General features: G+C 22.9%; 1 protein-coding gene across 1 annotated transcript in view; it reads left to right on the forward strand.

Moving 5' to 3' along the window:
- LOC135950898 (uncharacterized) overlaps positions 1 to 17,858 on the forward strand; it is a 315,472-nt gene that overhangs the window by 286,244 nt on the left and 11,370 nt on the right. Inside the window, exons 17-18 of the mRNA XM_065500422.1 lie at positions 15,594 to 15,768; positions 15,842 to 16,543. Coding sequence (XP_065356494.1) covers positions 15,594 to 15,768; positions 15,842 to 16,543 — 877 coding nt within the window. The remainder of the gene's footprint in view (positions 1 to 15,593; positions 15,769 to 15,841; positions 16,544 to 17,858) is intronic.

Consider the following 17,858-nt stretch of genomic DNA (forward strand, 5'->3'; position numbering starts at 1 on the left):
ATCAAAATTGGCTTAATTTCAAATATAATGTATTTTCCCGATTTTATCCCCTTTTTGGTACCTTTTTTATCCCCATTGAGGTGGTACAATTTCATTCAAATAAATTTATGTAATAAAATAAATTTCATAATAAAATATTCGTATGTCTATGTCAAATTATAGAAAAACATATTTTATAAAAAAGTACCAAAAATTAACACAATTTTTATCCCTTAAAGGTTCGAATTTCCAAAAAGTACCAAACTTATATTTTTTATTTTTTGTTAGTTAAAGAATACGATTTAAAATTTGTTTCTATGTTTATTAGTTTAAAAGATACATAGGGTGCAAAAAAAGTACCAAAATACAGTTTTTACCCGTTTTCTCCCCTAAAAGTTTCGAATTTCCAAAAAGTACGAAACACCTGTCAGCTTATTTTTGAAATGGAGTAACATGCTATTTTAAGTTTTTTTGTATCTTTATTAGTTTTGAAGATATACAGTTACCGAATTTACCCGTTTTTACCCTTTTTTACCCCCTAAACGTTCGAATTTCCAAAAATCCCTTCTTATCGGATCGTTTTGGGGAGGGAGGAACCCACAGTTAAAATTTCGTGATTCTAGCTTCAGCCGTTTGGGCTGTGCGATGATGAATCAGTCAGTCAGTCAGTCAGTCAGTCAGTCAGTCAGTAACGTTACTCTTTTATATATATAGATTAATGCACTTTTGTTCTTTTGTTTTATGTTTAGGGTATTTAGGGTAATTTTTAGTTTGTAGGGTATTATTTATCTATCTATTGTGAACTTTTTTTTTATTTATTATTTATTCTTTTTGATTTGTGGACTGTATCACTTAACTTTTTTACCGGTTCGTGAGGACCAATGTTTTTACGGGTTAGAAGTTGACGGCAATATTAGTTTTAAGTATCGGGTAAGTAAATAAAAATCTTATTTTTTATATTTTCCTTTTTTTTATAAAACGTTATAATTCATGTTTATTGAACTTTCATTAGCGGTAAGTATTTAATATATAGGATTAGGGTAAGTATATAGATCTTAAGTATATAACAAATTTTAGGTTAGGATGTAAGTTTTATACTAGGTTTAAGTTAATATTTAAGTAAATTTTAAATACACTTTAAGAGTTTTATTATAGGTTTAAGGTTTTATTATAGGTTTAGGATTTTATTATAATTTTAGGGTTTTATTATAGTTTTGTTTTTTATTAAGTTTTAACTTATTTATTTATTTATTTATTTATTAAAATAACTATTGTTGGTTTCACTGTTGTTTGGTTTTAAGCGCACACACTTGTGTATTGATCAAAAGGGTTTTTTGAAGTGGAGATCATAAAGCTGCAGCTGACTTTTGTGTGTGTAATCTGAAGTTGGCTGCAGTTAAGATGTGGGAGATGTTTGACTTCAGGGATGGGAAAGTCGTTTTGTTCATTGAAATGAACACTATTACTATTTGAAAAAATTATTATTTCTACTACTTTTTTAAAAAATAGCAGTATTTCTGCTACTATTTAAAAAAAAAAGTAGTTTTTTACTAATATTTAAAAAAAATTGTATTTGTACTACTATTTGAAAAAAGTATTATTTCTACTACTTTTTTAAAAAATAGTAGTATTTCTACTACTATTTTAAAAAATAGTATTATTCCTACTATTTCTACTACTATGTTAAAAATAGTAGTATTTCTACTACTATTTGAAAAAAGTATTATTTCTATTACTTTTTTAAAAAATAATAGTATTTTAACTACTATTTTAAAAAAAAGTAGTATTTCTACTATTTAAAAAAAAGTAGTATTTCTGCTACTATTTAAAAAAAGTAGTATTAGTAGTATTTTAAAAAAGTAGTATTTCTACTACTATTTTAAAAAATAGTAGTATTTCTACTACTATTTTAAAAATAGTAGTATTTCTACTACTATTTTAAAAAATAGTAATATTTCTACTACTATTTCAAAAGTAGTACTACTATTTTAAAAAAGTAGTATTTCTACTACTATATTAAAAAAAAGTAGTATTTCTATTACTATTTGAAAAATCTATTATTTCTACTACTTTTTTAAAAAATAGTAGTATTTCAGCTACTATTTAAAAAAAAGTAGTTTTTTACTAATATTTAAAAAAAAAGTAGTATTTATACTACTATTTGAAAAAAGTATTATTTCTACTACTTTTTTAAAAAATAGTAGTATTTATACAACTTTGTATAAAATAGTATTTCTACTACTATTTGAAAAAAGTATTATTTCTACTACTTTTTTCAAAAATAGCAGTATTTCTATTACTATTTTTAAAAAAGTAGTATTTCTACTACTATTTTAAAAAATAGTAGTATTTTTACTACTATTTTAAAAAATAGTAGTATTTTTACTACTATTTTAAAAAGAGTAGTATTTCTACTACTATTTTAAAAAGAGTAGAATTTCTACTACTACTTTACTATTTTAAAAAATAGTAGTATTTCTACTACTATTTGAAAAAAGTATTATTTTTACTACTTTTTTAAAAAATATTAGTATTTCTATTACTATTTAAAAAAAAGTAGTATTTCTACTACTATTTTAAAAAATAGTAGTATTTCTACTAGTATTTAAAAAAAGTAATATTTCTACTACTATTTTAAAAAAATTACTATTTCTACTACTTTTTAAAAAATATGAGTATTTCTACTACTATTTTAAAAGGAGTAGTATTTCTACTACTATTTTAAAAGGAGTAGTATTTCTACTACTATTTTACTATTTTAAAAAATAGTAGTATTTCTACTACTATTTTAAAAGTAGTAGTATATCTACTAATATTTAAAAAAAGTATTATTTCTATTACTTTTTTAAAAAATAGTAGTATTTCTACTACTAATTTAAAAAATTAGTATTTGTACTACTATTTGAAAAAAGTATTATTTCTACTACTATTTTAAAAAAGTAGTACTTCTACTACTATTTTACTATTTTAAAAAATAGTAGTATTTCTACTACTATTTTAAAAAATTGTTATTTCTACTACTTTTTTAAAAATAGTGGTATTTCTATTACTATTTTAAAAAATGTAGTATTTATACTACTATTTTAAAAAATAATAATATTTCTACTACTATTTGAAAAAAAGTATTATTTTTACTACTTTTTTAAAAAATATTAGTATTTCTATTACCATTTTAAAAAATAGTAGTATTTTTACTACTATTTTAAAAAATAGTAGTATTTCTACTACTATTTTAAAAAAAGTATTATTTCTATTACTATTTTTAAAAAAGTAGTAATTCCACTACTATTTTACTATTTTAAAAAATAGTAGTATTTCTACTACTATTTTAAAAAAGTCGTATTCTACTATTTTTAAAAAGTCGTATTCTACTACAATTTTAAAGAGGTAGTATTTCTACTACTTTGTTAAAAGATAGTACTGCTAGTACTATTTTTAAAAGGTAGTATTTCTACTACTTTAATTTAATGATATCCACAGTTCGTCGAAGTTGGTTACTTATGAAAAACATTTGCTTTAAATAATATTTTCAATTGTATTGCATTTTAACCATTTTACCTATTGCTTTTATCATCTCCTAAATAGTTGTGTTCTAGGAAAAATTTAAATATTTATATTATAAAAATTTATTTTTAAAAAACTTCTTGAACATTTTTTTTGAAAAAACGTCATTAGCACAGTAAATGTCATTTAAAAAAGAATTTTATTTGATTTTTTTAAGTAATTTCATAGCTAAAACCAGTTTTATTATGATTAAAAATAATTAATATTAATCATACATCAAGTGGTACCAAAAATCTGAATACTTTCTATTAAGGCATATAATTTCTGCAATTTTAACACTGTCGCTATTAAATTTGGCGTACTGATAGACAATAGATCTGGCTTTTCGAATAATATTTAAACAAAAAATTAGTAGATTAATTTTAATTTATTAAAGAAGACTTAGTGGCCCAAATTCAGCTTATAAAATAAATTTCTCATAAATTTTAAATATTTATATTTTCATTTTCTATATATCAAAATAAAAAATATACTTTTTAGTTCCCTTTGCAACACAACATCATTAATTCAATGTTTTACCATATTTTCTATAAATTACAATATTTTTTTTGCGCGCCATACAAATGTGTGTATTTTATACAACTTTTAATTACTTTATAATTATACAAAATATGTATAGTAAATATTTACTCAGACTCCTGCTCAAAAAAATTGTGGAATAAAAGTAATAGACATTTGGTTTAATGTATTTGCATTTTTATTAATGTTTTTATTTAATATTTTTTATTGTTTTTTCTGATGGGGAAAATGTAATGTCATTAACATTTATTGTATGTATTTAGTCTGTAGATAGTATGAGTTTAAGTCCTCCAAATGTATTTTAAATTCCTTATAATACTAACGATTATTATGTAAAAGCTATTAAATACAAATTTTTTCTTTCTACCCTTTTGTTAAAAACCAAAATATTTTGTGATTTTTTTTTATATATAATATTCTCGTGTGACATTTAATGAGCATGACATGTGAAAGTTTGTTTAATTTTAAACATGTTGGGCTGCTGAGTGAGTTGTGTACCGCGGCAGCTACTGCTGCTGCACATGTGACAACAATTTTTAATTATCTACAAAATGTGTTAAAGTATACGATTTTTTGCCATCAAAAATTATGTTGTAGACCAAAAAAGAACTCAGCATCATGTTCGATGGCAAAATAAAGAGACATCATCAAAAGTTTAATGACTTTTTAGAGAAATTTTTTTTGGGGGGATTTTGCTGGAAAATTTTCACACCCACGAGTTGTTAAGTTAATTAGCTTTGGGTAATTAGAAAAAAGGGGAGAAATGTATTATTATAATGACTATATTAAATAAAAGTAAATATATTTAGTTTAGTTTTAGTAGTGATATTAAATTTTAAGAACAATTTTAAATTTAAAGAAAACACTGAAAATTATAATACTGTGTGTAATTTTTTGTGTCATGGAAATATAATCATATACAGACACCAGCACTTTTTTTTATGGGCCCCCAAAGATTTGGGTCCTCGGTGTAATTTTTGCAAAAAAGTTATAATTATCTCAGGCTCATATCTTCCAAAAAGTTCGGAATTTTGATTTACTTTCTGAGACAAAGTTGTAGCCCTTGTCATAAAGAACGAGAATTGTCAACATATAAAATTAAAAAAACTTCATCTTCAAGATCAAAATCGCAAAAAAACTACGAAATAATTTTTTTTTTAAAAGCTGCCTAAAAGTATGCTTTAGTTTATAATAATTTCTTACTAACTTATATTGACCTACCTAAACAATGTTAAAAATCATTCCTAGGAAGTTCATATGTTCTAGAAAGTTGTTTATTAAGATCTTAGGTAGATTTTTGTAGTTGATTGTTTTCTTGAATTTTGAACGGTTTGCTACCTATGAACCTGAACAGGGGAAAAAAGGGAAAAAAACGAATTTTTTAAAGTTTTTAACGATTTTGATCTTGAATATGTTCACAATTTTTGTTCTTTATGATAAGGGCTACAACTTTGCCTCAGAGAGTAAATCAAAATTCTGAACTGTTTGCAAGATATGAGCCTGAGAAAATGATAACTTTTTTGCAAAAATGATACCGAGGCCCCTAATCTTTGGGGGGCCATAAAAAAAGTGCATGACTTTGGGCAAAGCTGTGTTATTTAACAAAATTACTTAAAAAATATTAATCAATTTAAATATTTACAATATTTCTAAACTATAACAGTTTTGCACTATTGAAAACCAACTAATTTAAAGCTTATTTATGTGTTTTACCAAAAAAGTGGAAATAATGAAGAAAGTTTTATGAATTTTATATTAAAATATATTAACAGCTTTGCTAAATAATGAAATTTATAACTATATTAGTTGAATTTTTTATATTAAGAGCAAAAATTCATTAATTTTAAAAATAGTATACTAGAGCGTATGATTAATATTAATTCAAAGGTAAACTCATAAAAATACTCATAACTTTTGATATTTTAACTTAAATTTCATAATTTAAACGGAATTTTATACACAATATAGTAGACTTTTTACAAACATATTTATTAGTTAATAAATCCTTTTCGATATAATGGAAAATTGTAAGTTTTTATGGAATTATTGTTTATAATTTTAATGAAAATGAACAAATCTTTAAATTATCCTAATTATTGTGGAGATATCCAGCATATGTTGTTTATTTTCTTTAGTGCTTATTCTATGTATAAAACTTGCACATTTGTTTGCAGTATTAAACATAAATCTGGTATTAAACCAATTAAAATACTATTTTTATTATCAATACAACATCGAGTTGTTATTTTACCAAGTAAAATAGTATTTAAGAGAGGTTTTTGCTATGAAAATCCTATTTTATTTCCATTATTTTGTTTAAGAAGGATTGTATTTCAATATGTAGGTGCATACATTAAAATATTGTTTTGGGAAAAGATTTTATCTTTAAATGCAGCCATAAACAAATTCTTTAATATTTCATACATTTGCCAGACTTTAGTAAAGAAATATAAGCCGACATTTGACGAAATGCACAAGAAAGTCAGAGATTTTTCATTAAGGTACTACCGAAAAAGTCACCAGTAAATTAAGCAAGATTTCTTTGTAAATCTTTTCAGGGAAATATAAAATTTTTTTTAAACGAAATTTCTTAAAAAAGTTTCAAAAATTAATCGCTTTATTTCTCTCAGTACCGGTTCAAACTCTTTAATATATATAAACTTTTCAGCAAAATTACTTTGAGCCAATAATTACAATTGACCACACTTTCTACTAACAAACATGTTTAGTCTGATAGTGTGCATGAGGAAAGGAAACTCTTATACATATATAATTTCATACATTGTTTGTCTAATGACAGGAAATGGCTTAATTATTAACGTAAACATAACAACAATAAACATAACTTTTCAAATGGAACTTAATATTAAGAACAATAACACTACAGCCATATAAACACAATTTATGTTTGAGAAAAACTAGAAACAAAACAAATGAAAGTGGTTTAAAAAACTAAGAGAACAAAAAAAATATATATAAGCACTTCCATAAGGATTTTAATAACATTTAATAGTGGATAAGAGAAAAAATCCTAAGAAAATTTCATTAAAAACAAGAAAAAAATAAATTTGATAAATATGGTTCATACAGTACGTATGATTAATATTAATTCGAAGGTATGTTTAGAAAAAACAGTATAACTTTGAGGTTTTTGAAGTGAATTCTGTAATTTAAATTGCATTTGAAAGCAAACATTTTAAGCTAATTTAAGGATTTTAAAAATTTCTTTAAATTTATAAAAAACATTGAAATATTTAAAAGGAAAAAAAAATATTTTTTCGTTAAGTGGAAAAATCATTAACTCAAATAATATAAATCTAGTTTAGAACTCCTTTTTATGTTTAAAGCAAATTCAAACTGAATATGCTATTTAATACAAAAAAAATTATTTAGTTTCTAACTTTCCTTCCTAATTTTTGTACACTAACTTGTATATCAAACTGTTTTAATTACTACTCGTTTTCTGTATTTTAATAACCCAGACGTATGATTAATATTAATTAGAGGTTGATTAGAAAAATCTGAAATAACTTTTGAGATATCTATAAAATTGAAATGGCGTTTTATAACAATAATTCAAGCTATTTAAATTATTTCCTCAAAAGCTTTTAACAAATTTATTGAACAACAAAAAATCTTACATTTTGAAAATTTTTAAATATTTTTAATGAATTAAAAATTATTTTATGGTAGCTTCTTTTCATATTAAAGCCTAATATATATTGATTACAAAAATAATAAAAAAAAATTTAAATGTTTAAATTATTAACAGCATTTTAGCAATTTTTGGAAAATTCATAACCCAGACGTATGATTAATATTAATTAGAGGTTGGTTAGGAAAATCTCAAATAACTTTTGAGTTTTAAGAGATATTTACAAAATTTAAATGAAGTTTTATTACTAATAATTCAAGGTTTTTAAATTATTAAATCAAAAATTTGTATCAATTTTATTGAACACCAAAAAATCCTACATTTGAAAAAATTAAAAAAAAAATGGATTTTTTTTATTTAAATGAATTAAAGATTATTTTATGGTAGCTTTTTTCATATTAAAGCCTAATATATAATGATTACAAAACTAATAAAAATATTACAAATATTTAAATTGATATTAATTATTAAATTATCGATTTTAGAAATTTTAATAACCCAGGCGTATGATTAATAATTAATATTAATATCTATAAAATTTAAATGGCGTTTTATAACAATAATTGAAGTTATTTAAATTATTTCCTCAAAAGCTTTTAACAAATTTATTGAACAACAAAAAATCTTACAATTTGATAATTTGAAAATATTTTTAATGATACCTTCTTTTCATATTATAGCTAACGATGTAATGATTACAAAAATAATAAAAAAAATTAAAAATATTTAAATTGTTGACAGCATTTTAGCAATTTTTGGAAATTTCATAACCCAGACGTATGATTGATATTAATTAGAGGTGGGTTGGGAAAATCTTAAATAACTTTTGAGTAGTAGGAGATATTTACGAAATTTTTTTAAATTATTAAATCAAAAATTTTTATCAAATTTATTCAAACTAAATATGCTATTTAATACAAAAAAAAATTTTGCTTCTAACTATCCTTCCTAATTTTTGTACACTAACTTGTATATCAAACTGTTTTAATTACTACTCGTTTTCTGTATTTGTTTGCTTATTTGGTATTACAGAAATCTCATTTTTCCCTTAACCAATATTAATAATTTCCACTTTTTCCGAAAGAAAAACAAAACCTTAATAAAAAGGTACTACTAAAATAGAAACTGCTATATTTAAAAAATAATGTTTATAACAACATGTAAACATATATGCAAAGAAAAAAATTACTGACATATATAAAACTAAATGTATGTTACAAAGTATAAACGAGGGTGGTGTGACAAAACTTAAACATACACAAGATAATCAAACAAAAAATATAAAGAAACTTAATTATAACAGAAAATTAAGACAAATTTTATTTTGAAATTTAGTTTAAGATCGAAAAATTAAAAATTTAATACCAAATAAGCAAACAAATACAGAAAACGAGTAGTAATTAAAACAGTTTGATATACAAGTTAGTGTACAAAAATTAGGAAGGATAGTTAGAAGCAAAATTTTTTTTTGTATTAAATAGCATATTTAGTTTGAATAAATTTGATAAAAATTTTTGATTTAATAATTTAAAAAAATTTCGTAAATATCTCCTACTACTCAAAAGTTATTTAAGATTTTCCCAACCCACCTCTAATTAATATCAATCATACGTCTGGGTTATGAAATTTCCAAAAATTGCTAAAATGCTGTCAACAATTTAAATATTTTTAATTTTTTTTATTATTTTTGTAATCATTACATCGTTAGCTATAATATGAAAAGAAGGTATCATTAAAAATATTTTCAAATTATCAAATTGTAAGATTTTTTGTTGTTCAATAAATTTGTTAAAAGCTTTTGAGGAAATAATTTAAATAACTTCAATTATTGTTATAAAACGCCATTTAAATTTTATAGATATTAATATTAATTATTAATCATACGCCTGGGTTATTAAAATTTCTAAAATCGATAATTTAATAATTAATATCAATTTAAATATTTGTAATATTTTTATTAGTTTTGTAATCATTATATATTAGGCTTTAATATGAAAAAAGCTACCATAAAATAATCTTTAATTCATTTAAATAAAAAAAATCCATTTTTTTTTTAATTTTTTCAAATGTAGGATTTTTTGGTGTTCAATAAAATTGATACAAATTTTTGATTTAATAATTTAAAAACCTTGAATTATTAGTAATAAAACTTCATTTAAATTTTGTAAATATCTCTTAAAACTCAAAAGTTATTTGAGATTTTCCTAACCAACCTCTAATTAATATTAATCATACGTCTGGGTTATGAATTTTCCAAAAATTGCTAAAATGCTGTTAATAATTTAAACATTTAAATTTTTTTTTATTATTTTTGTAATCAATATATATTAGGCTTTAATATGAAAAGAAGCTACCATAAAATAATTTTTAATTCATTAAAAATTTTCAAAATGTAAGATTTTTTGTTGTTCAATAAATTTGTTAAAAGCTTTTGAGGAAATAATTTAAATAGCTTGAATTATTGTTATAAAACGCCATTTCAATTTTATAGATATCTCAAAAGTTATTTCAGATTTTTCTAATCAACCTCTAATTAATATTAATTATACGTCTGGGTTATTAAAATACAGAAAACGGTTAGTTATTAAAACAGTTTGATATACAAGTTAGTGTACACAAATTAGGAAGGAAAGTTAGAAACAAAATTTTTTTTTGTATTAAATAGCATATTTAGTTTGATTTTTTTTTAAGCATAAAAAGGAGTTCTAAACTAGATTTATATTATTTGAGTTAATGATTTTTCCACTTAATGAAAAAATATTTTTTTTTCCTTTTAAATATTTCAATGTTTTTTATAAATTTAAAGAAATTTTTAAAATCCTTAAATTAGCTTAAAATGTTTGCTTTCAAATTCATTTTAAATTACAGAAATCACTTCAAAAACCTCAAAGTTATACTGTTTTTTCTAAACATACCTTCGAATTAATATTAATCATACGCACTGTATGAACCATATTTTTCAAATTAATTTTTTTCATGTTTATAATGAAATTTTCTTAGGATTACTTCTCTTATCCACTATAAACTGTTATTAAAATCCTTATGGATGTGTTTATATATATTTTTAAACAACCTTCATTTGTTTTGGCAATTCCAGAAAAAAAAAATATTTTCTATTTTAGTTTTCTTCAAATATTTATGAATTTTTTTTAAATTAAAACCAATTTTAATCTAAAAATTTATGCTGTTGTTTATTATATGCCTTTTAAATTTATTTAATAGCTCAAACAAGTCAAAACTTATTAAAGATTTTATAACTTTAGCTCCAAATAATATTAATCATACGTTACAGGGCACTTAAATTTAAATATTTAAAAAAGGGTTTAATATATAGGTTAGCTATAGAAAATTGTTATTGTAATTTAAAATTTATGAATTTCTATTTAAAACTATTAAAAATTTTGCCAAAAAACCTTTAATTAATATTAATCATACGTTCAGGGTTGTTAATTTGAAAATCTAATAAAAACCTATTTTAATTACCATATTTACTAGGACATTTCCATAAAATGTATAATGAAGACTATTTTTCTTATTTAACTTAAACTTATCACAATATCCTCCTCTTACATAGTCCTAGATGTTAATCATTTATGGATACTCAAAACTAATGTAATAACTTTTATATAATGCTGCTGCTACTTTGATATTTCTCCATGATTCTCTGCATGAAGTTTATAGCTATTAAACAGGTACTAACAGAGGAAGGCTAGAAACCCCATCCTTGCTCCAACTACAAACGAATTTTGCAAGTATGGAAGTGTGCAAAAATATATGTATATGTTTGCAAGAATTATATTTCTGTTTTATTACTTACAATATTTATATGTTCCTGTAACTTCAATCGAATAATATTTATGAATGTACATTTTCCAGCTACATGTTTGTATGTGAAATAACAAAAGTTTTTCCTTATCTAACATATACTTATTAGTACAAACACATACTATTATATTCATATTTATTCATTTCAAACTATTTATATTTCTTTTATTCTTGTTGTTTGTATATACATAAATATTTATCTTTACAATACAACCAGAAACTAATAGTAAACTCATAGATACACAACATCATATCTATGTAGGTATAAACAAGTTGTACACAAACAAATTGTACTAATTAAGCAACAATACAAACTCACAAAAAGCAGACTCCTCTCTCTTTCTATAGCAACTTCTATCTATTTTATCGAAAAACCATATAATTATTAACAAAAAGTCTAAAAGAAAGGAAAAAAACAAAGTACAATAATTTTAACTAATTTGTTTGCCATCATATATACCTAGCAATAAAGTATGTCAAAGAATGGCTACACTTTTGTTTCAAAACATCTATAAAAAAAATTAATTATTTTTTTCTAATTAATTTGAATGAATTAAAAATTATTTTATAGTAGTAGCTTCTTTTCATGTTAAAGCCTAATATATAATGATTACAAAAATAATAAAAAAATTTTAAATATTTAAATTATTAACAGCATTTTATCAATTTTTGAAAATTTCATAACCCAGACGTATGATTAATATTAATTAGAGGTTGGCTAGGAAAATCTTAAATAACTTTTGAGTTTTAAGAGATATTTACAAAATTTAAATGGAGTTTTATTACTAATAATTCAAGGTTTTTAAGTTATTAAATCAATAATTTTTATCAATTTTATTGAACAGCAAAAAATCTTAAATTTTTAAAAATTTAAAAAAAAAATATTTTATTGAATTAAAGATTATTTCATGGCAGCTTTTTTTCATATTAAAGCCTAATATATAATGATTACAAAACTCATTAAAATATTACAAATATTTAAATTGATATTAATTATTGAATTAACGATTTTAGAAATTTTAATAGCCCAGACGTATGATTAATATTAATTAGAGGTTGGTTAGGAAAATCTTAAATAACTTTTGAGTTCTATGAGATATTTATAAAATTTAAATGGCGTTTTATAACAATTATTCAAGCTATTTAAATTATTTCCTCAAAAGCTTTTAACAAATTTATTGAACAATAAAAAATCTTACAATTTGAAAATTTTTAAATATTTTTAATGGTAGCTTCTTTTCATATTATAGCTAACAATGTAATGATTACAAAAATAATAAAAAAATTCCAAATATTTAAATTGTTAACAGCATTTTAGCTTTTTTTGGGAATTTCATAACCCAGACGTATGATTAATATTAATTATAGGTTGGTTACGAAAATCTTAAATAACTTTTGAGTTCCATGAGATATTTACAAAATTTAAATGGAGTTTTATAACAATAATTCAAGGGTTTTAAATTATTAAATAAAAACTTTTTATCAAATTTATTGGACACCAAAAAATCTTAAATTTGGAAAAATTTAAAAAAAAAATTGTAATGAATTGAAGATTATTTCATGGTAGCCTTTTTCATATTAAAGCCTAATATATAATGATTACAAAACTAATTAAAATATTACAAATATTTAAATAAATAACAAAATGTTAATGATTTTAGAAATTTTTATAACCCAGACGTATGATTAATATTAATTAGAGGTTGGTTAGGAAAATCTTAAATAACTTTTGAGTTCCATGAGATATTTACAAAATTTAAATGGAGTTTTATAGCAATAATTCAAGGTTTTTAATTAAATCAAACATTTTTATCAAATTTATTGGACACCAAAAATTCTTAAATTTGGAAAAATTTAAAAAAAAATTATTTTAATGAACGGTAGCTTCTTTTCATATTAAAGCTAAATATAATGACATAAAATTTCAAATATTTAAATGGATAACAAAATGTTAACGATTTTAAAAATTTTAATAGCCCAGACGTATGCTTAATATTAATTAGAGGTTGATTACGAAAATTTAAATAACTTTTGAATTATTTAAGATATTTAGAAAATTTAAATGGAGTTTTATTAACAATAATTTAAGGTTTTTAAATTATTTAGTCAAAAATCTGTATCAAATTTATTGAACACCAAAAAATCTTACATTTGAAAAAAAATAAAAAATAAAAAAAAATTGGATTTTTTAAAATTAATTTTAATGAATTAAAGATTATTTTATATAGCTTTTTTTCAGATTATAGCTTACAATATAATGATTACAAATATAATAACACATTTCATATTTAAGTTGTATATTTAAGTTGTTATCAACTTATTAGCAAGTTTTTGAAATTATGTTACCCAGACTTATGATCAATATTAATTATATGTTGGTTCGGAAAATCTTAAATAACTTTTGAATTCTTTAAGATATTTTGAAAATTTAAATGGAGTTTTATTACTAATAATTCATGGCTTTTAAATTATTTTCTCAAAAATTTGTATCAAATTTATTGAAAAATTCAAAAAAATAATTGATTTTTTTAAATTAATTTTAATGAATTAAAGATTATTTTCTGATAGCTTATTTTCATATTATAGCTAACTATATAATACAAAATTTTAAAATATTCAAGTTATTATCAATTACTAACCAAGTTTTTGGAAATAAAGTAACCCCGGCGTATGATTAATATTAATTCGAGGTTGGTTAGGCAAATATTCAATAAGTTTTGTTCCATATGAGATATTTACAAAATTTAAATAAAGTTTTGTTAACAATAATTTAAGAGTCAAAACAACAAGTTTATTATAGCTACAATTCAATTTTAAAACATATCATTAATATTAATTCGAGGTTTATTACGAAAATAATAAATAATTTTTTAACCGTTCGAGATATTTTCAAAATTTAAACAGATTTTAATTAAAAACAGATTGAGCTACATAAGCTATATCCTCATGATTTACAAAATTTATATTTAAAAAAAAAATATTTGAAAATTGAGCAAAAGTAGTGTTGGTATAACACTTTTTCTGACTTTTATTTTTCCTACTGATTTTCTCATTTTATGTTTAATAAATGTCTGTAGGCAAAATCAATATTTTGCCAATGTTATAAATAGAATAGCGTTGTAAGGAATTTTCTAAGGCTTATAAGTACTTTTGACAACCTGTTGATTTTGTCTAGACAGATTTTGTTTAAATTCTATAAAATTTTTATAAATTATGCAACTCTTTAAATTATTTTTCTATGAATAATGCTTAAAATATAATCCTACAACATAAATAAAGATCTTTAAGGCTCTCAATTCAAGATTTAAAAATTTAGGTAACCTATACGTATGATTAATATTAATTAGAGGCATAACAAGAAAATCTTACATAACTTACGTAACCTATGAGATATTTTGAAAACTTAAACGGTTTTGAATGAATAGTTTAAGTATTTGAATATTGTTTGCTAAAGATAACTATGCACATATATGCTTTTTCGCAAAAACATCAACAAATATGGAAAAAAAAAATTTTTTTTTAATTATTTTGATGTTTAAAAGTCCATTTTGCACTAAAACATTATTTTCCTTCAATTCATTAATTTTCTAACAAATATTTGAAAATTAGTTAAACTTATAAAACCTTAAAAGTTTTAAAGTTTGTTCATTCTAGCCATAATTAATTTTGACAGCCCGTAACACACCCTGTGTGGAAACAGGGTGGTTATGAAATAAATTTTCTGTAAGCTTATAAACTGCTCTAAAACTTTTCCATACATAGTTTTCTAGTTGAAATTATAGTTTAGAAGTTACATAATAATTAAAATTTTATTACGACAGGGCGTATGATTAATATTAATTAATGGGTAAATTTCGAAAAATCTTTATAACTTGGAAAATAATTAACATAAATACAAAATTCAAATGCTATTGTATAAAAAACAATTTATAGAATATTCTTGCCAAAATTCAGCTTAATAGCTTTTTACAAACTATTAAAATTTATATATTTTTTAAAAATATTAACAAATTTTTCTAAACAAAATTTTTAAATTTGTTTATCTTTTTAGGGTTTTACCATCTTGTTTTGTTTTATTATAAAACCCGAATGTTCTTTGCGCGGTTCAAGAGGCTCATCAAACCACTTCTCCGGCATGGGTGATAATATGAAAAAGAAATTAAGTTCCAGTAAAACCAGCTTAGATGATAATTACTGTACAGGGTCCATAAATGCACCAATAAATTGTGAGTATGATTTAAATAAATTTGTCATACTAATTTATTAAACATATAATAATTTTTTTTGCTTGTTATTTAGTTTATACCAACCATGAAAAAGAATCTGAAAGTTGTGCTGCAGCTCCTCCCTTAATGCACAAAACACCACCATCACCGGCTCGTCAACATTTAGAAATGTCTGCAGCATCATGTCAAATGCCGGGCTTAACCATAATCTCAACAGCTCCACGTTGTCAAATGATGCCTTTGTTGGCGGCGGCAGGAACAGCAACACAACAGGAACACGTGGCAAGTGTGGAAACGTTTATAGGTACAGCAGGAGGAGGAGGAGGTAACAACTCAACTTTGGAACGCAAAGCGTCAACACATTTAGCCTGTATGCAGCAGCAGCAACATCAACATATAAACTTACAAACTTCAGCAGCCTCTTCACCAGCCACTAGATGTTGCAATATATTGGGTGGTGTGGGCGTTAGCCTAGGTGCTGGAGCTGCTGGTAGTAACATGTCACAGCAACCACAACATCAGCTTACCGGTATGCCTCAAGTTGTTTCTGGCAGCTCAGTGGGTTATTATGATGCATATGTAGCATCGGCTGCAGCAACATTGGGCATGCAAGCCACATCAACGCCATCCTCTTTAAATATGACTGGCAGTTTAAGTCGTAGAACTCATTTGACTTCAGCACATCATCAGCATCAACACCAACAGCAACAGCCGGCTTTAACACATGAGTTTGTGGGTGTGGAAACCTTAGATATATTACAAGGTGTAGCACCGGGTAAGTACTCTAACTTAACATGTTAACAAACCATATCAAACACACATGCACTATGTTAAACTCAAACGTCTTAGGGAAATTTTCTCAAACATTAATGAAACTGTCAGTCAGTTAAAATTTGATTGTAATAATGGTCAACACATAAAACTGCCGACAAATTGTTAAAGTTTTTCCAAAACAAAAACTCTTACAGCCCTTCAAATAATCATGATTAAGTGTAATAGTCATTCAAAGTCTTCTTACGCTGCCACTATACAGGCAAAGCTTAAGATTACTTTTAAGCATTAAAGTTTTACTATGAGTACAATAACCCTGGTATAAATGCCACACAATACAACCATAATTATCAGTTTTATAACAGTTATATACACCACTTTTACACTTATTTACAAGACTCCAGCATTTGAGTATGAACAATAGTGTGGTGCATATTTTGAAATTTTTGATTATATCAAGATCTAAAATTGTTCTCCGTTAACCTAAAACCAAATCTGATCCATAATGAATATTATTTCATGTTAATAAAAATATAATCATTCCAAAATTCAGTCTATTTATAACTAAAAATTTAATTTTAAATTTAACAAAATCAAGACGTATGATTAATATTAATTACAGGCATATTAAGAAAATCTTAAATAACTTTTGAACCCTTTGAGATATTTTCAAAATTTAAATGGATTTTAATAAACAACATTTTAAGCTACATAAACCTTAAACCAACAAAATTGTTTCAAAACCTTAAGTTTTTAAAAAATTTTTACGCATTAATTAAATATTTTATGTTAGTTTTGTCCTTCTACATATTAAAGATATAACTTACAATGAAATGAGCATAAAAGCGTAACAAAATATGCTGGTTTAATGCTCTTAGTTTATGATTTACAAATTCAAATAACCTAGACGTATGATTAATATTAAATAGAGGTAAATTAGTAAAATCTTGCATAACTATTGCAAATTGGATATTTTCGAAATTTAAACGCAGATTTATTAACAACAGTTCAAGGTTATTGTACTAAATATTCAATTGTTTTCAAAAGTTTTAAAAAACCTAAAAATTTAATATTTAAACAAAATTAAGAAAAATAATTTAACAAACAACGAAGTCAAACAGTTGCCAATAGTGTAAAATAGTGTTTATTACTTTTCGATTACTATTAACAGCTTCCTGATTTTCTTTTAATAAGATTTGTCAAAATTTATGAAAAAGTCAAAAAGTGAACTTAATTTTTTCAAAACTTTGAATCTAAAAAAATTTAATTTAATTTATAAAATTTAATAAATTTAAAAATTTCTTATGAAAAGGAAATTT

Source organism: Calliphora vicina, chromosome 2 (genome assembly GCF_958450345.1).
Source record: "Calliphora vicina chromosome 2, idCalVici1.1, whole genome shotgun sequence".
Classification (NCBI taxonomy): domain Eukaryota; kingdom Metazoa; phylum Arthropoda; class Insecta; order Diptera; family Calliphoridae; genus Calliphora; species Calliphora vicina.